Below are 4,403 nucleotides of genomic sequence, written 5' to 3'. Positions count from 1 at the left end.
CCAGCCAATGACCAGACAATGTCCAGACAAGGACCAACCAAGGACCAGACAAGGACTAGCTTGGGGGTCACCAAGGAAAGTGGTTATTTTTTTGAATGGCTGCTACTCTGAGCTGAATGAATGAGGAAGAAACGATTCCCTTCCTTATGAAGCTCGATCCATTCTGAATTTTATGAACCCTTCATCCAGCACTGAGGAATAGACGAGCATTAAATCATTTATTTAGTTATTTTCTGTAATCTTCCAGTGAAAGCAGCATTTTAAGGCCTTATCCTGGTCATCTTCTTAAGCACACCACCATCTGAGGGGCAGTTGGTCTTTAAATGTCCTTTCTGTGCCGCTCTGGAGCCTTTTTTTATTTGCTGATGTTTATTAACTTCAGAGGAAGGTCAATCAGGGCCGTTAGCTGATCAGAGGTAGTAACTAGTTACAGTTACTATAAGCTTTACTCTACCCACCATCTGTAACTTGAGCTAGGGTTAGGGTAGATCCATTGAAACTACAGTAAACAGGGAGGTTTGCGGAACCGCCTCCTCCATGAGAGGCTACTACCTCTGATGGTTGCCATGACGCCAGCATCCTCAGCTGTTGATCTGATGTGATGAACCTTCAGTCGACCAATGAAACAGTCCCGCTGTGACGATGAAAACAAGCGCATGGACTAACCCTAAGCCTCTCAGCGTCGGGCTCCAGGAGAAGCCTTCATCACGCCTCAGCCAAGTCATCGTCAGTTTGCTGCTTTGTTAGCGGTTAGCTAGCTGGCTGTTAGATCATAATGTTGCCGCCTCCTCAATCCTCCAAAGAGCTGAAGGCAGACTTAGCATGCATCCCCCACCGTGCTTTTCTGCGTCCGCAGGAGAGGTTCCAGGTGAAGAACCCGCCTCATACCTACATCCAGAAGCTGAGAGGATTCCTTGACCCGGCTGTGACACGGAAGGTGAGTGGAAGCACTTCCTGCATGATTCCTGTAAACTGGAGGTTTTAAAATGTCCGTCCTTCTGCCGTGACCCTAAATGACCTCTGAGAAACTCATCTGTCTCTCTCTGTCTGCAGAAGTTCAGAAGACGAGTTCAGGAGTCGACGCAGACTCTCAGAGAGCTGGAGATCTCTCTGCGTACCAACCACATCGGGTACCCGTCCTCCACCGTGTGTCTCCATGGAGACCAGCTAGCGTATCCCTGCGGCCGTTTAATGTCGTCTGTCTCTGTCCTCAGGTGGGTCCGAGAGTTTCTGAATGAGGAGAATCGGGGTCTGGATGTTTTGGTGGAGTATCTGTCCTTCGCTCAGTACGCAGTCACGTGAGTTGGACCCTGTTTCCTTGGTTACAGAGTACTGCTGAAGTAATCAGATGTGTCGTTATTTTGAATGAAGGTTGAAACGGGAATAACTTTAGGAAACCGCCTCGTCTGATCAGGTTTGATGGCGAGCTGTCGGACGCTGGCAGCGAGGTGGGTTCCATCGACTCCCCCTGGAGCCGCTCCATAGAGGATCTCCATGGTGACTGCAGCCTGCCGTCTCCCTCCTCGTCGGTTTCCCGCTCGGCCAGGCACTCCATCAGGTACAAGGCAGCCAAGCCCATCACTGGCGTCTCCAGGAAGTGAATCCACAGCTCAGGTGACCGCTTTGTTTCCACAGCTCTGCTCTGGTGACTCGGTCCAACACGCTGCCAAGTCGTCGAACCCTGAAGAACTCGCGTCTGGTCTGCAAGAAGGACGATGTCCATGTTTGCATCATGTGTCTGAGGGCCATCATGAACTACCAGGTAGAGAACAACCTTCATTGTCAGATGTTCATGCAGTGAGGAAAAGCTGAACCATCGTCCTTTTCCTCAGTACGGCTTCAACATGGTGATGTCACACCCGCACGCCGTCAATGAAATCGCCCTCAGCCTGAACAACAGGAACCCCAGGTACCTGAAACAAACATGGCTGCCCCGCAGCAGGTGGGGGAAGACGTGACGGACTGTGATTGTCTGACCTTCCTCAGGACCAAGGCTCTGGTTCTGGAGCTGCTGGCCGCCGTGTGTCTGGTCAGAGGAGGACATGAGATCATCCTGTCTGCCTTCGACAACTTTAAGACGGTAGAAACCAGAACAGAGCAGAACCTGACGCTCAGCCGGACCGGCTCCGGTTAATAAACCGCTGGTCTTTGCAGGTGTGCACTGAGTCCATGCGCTTCGAGAAGCTGATGGAGCATTTCAAGAATGAAGACGACAACATCGACTTCCTGGTAACGGGGTTCTTCCTCCTGCTGTGACCTTCTCTCCATGTCCCGGTAAATGAAGTCTCTACTCTCTGTTGCAGGTGGCCTGCATGCAGTTTATCAACATCGTGGTGCATTCGGTGGAGGACATGAACTTTAGGGTCCATCTGCAGTACGACTTCACCAAACTCAACCTGGAAGAACACTTGGAGGTAACCAACCGGCCAATCAGGCCACTCACAGCTGCTCTTAGCCAATCAGCTGAAGGTTTAACTGTTGCCTTCTCCTCAGAGATTGAAGCATACGGAGAGCGACAGGCTGCAGGTCCAGATCCAGGCCTACCTGGACAACGTGTTTGATGTCGGGACACTGCTGGAGGACGCCGAGACGAAGACGGCTGCTCTGGAGAGAGTCGAGGAGCTGGAGGAGAACCTTGCTACTGTAAGGAGCCGATGGTTTGGGACCCGTTGGGTCTCTACCCTTCAGTTTGTGAACACCGTCTGACATGTAGGGGACCGGAGAAGCCTGGAGACCTTCTAGGTCCTTATTCACCCAGCCCCCAGTTAGCAGATGCTAATAGGGGCTGGGTGGGCAGCAGGAACACTCACTGGTTTCCAGAACCAAGGCATGTGTGGATCTCAGTTGGGTTTCTGTCTGCAGATGTCTGAGCGTCTACTGGACGTGGAGAATGAAGCAATGGTGAAGATTGTAGAACTGGAGAAGCAGCTGATGCAGACCAACAAAGAGCTGGACCAGCTGCGGGTCAGTGCCGCTGCATCCACTCTATCTCCACTGATCCTCGCCGTGACCTTCAGCTTTAAGCTTCCTGTCTGTCTTGCAGGAAGTGTGCGCCAGCGCTAACACTCAGGTTCACACCTTAAGGCGCATCGTCCGGGAGAAGGACCAGACCATCCGTCGGCAGAGTCGTCTGGAGCGTCAGGCTCAGGAGGCCCAGCAGGCTGGAGGACCTGGAGCACCTCAGCCTCAGAGAGGAGAGGGAGACGGGGGGGTGGCAGACTCTGCCTCCCCCTCCCCTCCGCCTTGCCCTACCTTGTCTCCCAGGTAAGAGACACGGACTGTGAATCCCTGAAGACTTTCACACCAACATGGTCCTGATGGCCTCCTTAATGTTGCAGCCCTGAGACCGTGGCCTATCACAGCATGGGGCCGGGAATGGGCGGGGCTCCAGGTATGCCAGTCCCCCCCCCTCCACCTCCTCCACCACCGATGCCAAGTACAGGTTAGTTTCACCTCCACCAATCAGAGCCTCTCATTTACTGTCCTTATTGGAACGGAGGTCCAATAACAGCCTGATGGGACCGAGAGATCTGAACCTACAGAGGGCGGCTTTCCAGGACAGCTCTAGGTTAGATAGGAAGGTTAGACGCCAGATGAAGACAGGCCCGTTTGAGCCACAAAGCGCTGTTGCTGGGAGGAAGACTATGGACTGATGAAGGTCATCCAGAAGGCGGAGGGACACGGAGAAGGACAGGTGATGCTGGGTCCATGGTTGGCTACCTCAGCACGCTCTGGTCCGGCCTGGCTGGTCCCGCTTGGTCCGAGCTTCATCCTAGAGTGAGGTCCCAAAACGTGAGTCCAGACTGAACCAGATCTGAACCTGAACTAACAGAACCGGGATGAATTGGACCAAAGGAGAAGAAGAAAGATGGAACGCTGTGAGGAACATCTAGACCAGACCAGCAGGTTCTTTAGGGAGAAACAGGAAACGGTTCCGTCTGTAAACAAGATTTCTACTTTAACTTCAGAACTAGATGAGAAACTAAATGGAACAACTTCTAAAACGTTGTCTCTGTCTCTGTCCTCAGCGTCCAACGGGCCGTATCCTGCGCCTCCTCCTCCTGCTCCTCCTCCACCTCCCCCTCCGCCTCCTCCACCTTGTAGGAGCAGTGAGCTCTCGACTGCCCCCCTGCCTCCTCCCCCTCCACCTGTGGCCCCTCCTCTCCCAGGGTCGGGGGGGTCACCCACCGTCATCTTTAACTCGGGGCTCGCAGGTATGACTCCTCCCCTTTTGGGCGGGTCTGTCTCCATGGTAACCATGTATCACACTAATGACTGTTCTCTCTTCATTCTGCTGACAGAGGGTCCACTCAAGCTGTTCTGTACGTCGCTTCTTTTTCTATCACTCCATCCCGTCTGCTCCATTAGCAGGCCACTGGAACCACTGGAGCCAGTAGAACCAG

At 53.2% G+C, this 4,403-nt stretch overlaps 1 protein-coding gene across 1 annotated transcript in view; it reads left to right on the top strand.

Annotated features, from left to right (window-relative positions):
- The window catches only part of LOC107102203 (formin-like protein 2), a 14,527-nt gene that overhangs the window by 3,715 nt on the left and 6,409 nt on the right, over positions 1–4,403 (top strand). Inside the window, exons 3-17 of the mRNA XM_015401411.1 lie at positions 857–937; positions 1,054–1,130; positions 1,215–1,298; positions 1,415–1,558; positions 1,636–1,762; positions 1,833–1,909; positions 1,987–2,080; positions 2,155–2,229; positions 2,304–2,414; positions 2,494–2,643; positions 2,863–2,964; positions 3,044–3,264; positions 3,339–3,442; positions 4,029–4,214; positions 4,302–4,322. Of these exons, the coding sequence (XP_015256897.1) occupies positions 857–937; positions 1,054–1,130; positions 1,215–1,298; positions 1,415–1,558; positions 1,636–1,762; positions 1,833–1,909; positions 1,987–2,080; positions 2,155–2,229; positions 2,304–2,414; positions 2,494–2,643; positions 2,863–2,964; positions 3,044–3,264; positions 3,339–3,442; positions 4,029–4,214; positions 4,302–4,322 (1,654 nt within the window). The remainder of the gene's footprint in view (positions 1–856; positions 938–1,053; positions 1,131–1,214; positions 1,299–1,414; positions 1,559–1,635; positions 1,763–1,832; positions 1,910–1,986; positions 2,081–2,154; positions 2,230–2,303; positions 2,415–2,493; positions 2,644–2,862; positions 2,965–3,043; positions 3,265–3,338; positions 3,443–4,028; positions 4,215–4,301; positions 4,323–4,403) is intronic.

The sequence above is a fragment of the Cyprinodon variegatus genome, unplaced genomic scaffold (assembly GCF_000732505.1).
Source record: "Cyprinodon variegatus isolate N-32 unplaced genomic scaffold, C_variegatus-1.0 Scaffold1216, whole genome shotgun sequence".
NCBI lineage: Eukaryota > Metazoa > Chordata > Actinopteri > Cyprinodontiformes > Cyprinodontidae > Cyprinodon > Cyprinodon variegatus.
The sequence above is the reverse complement of the archived record's forward strand: the minus strand, read 5'-3'. Positions and strand labels throughout refer to the sequence as shown.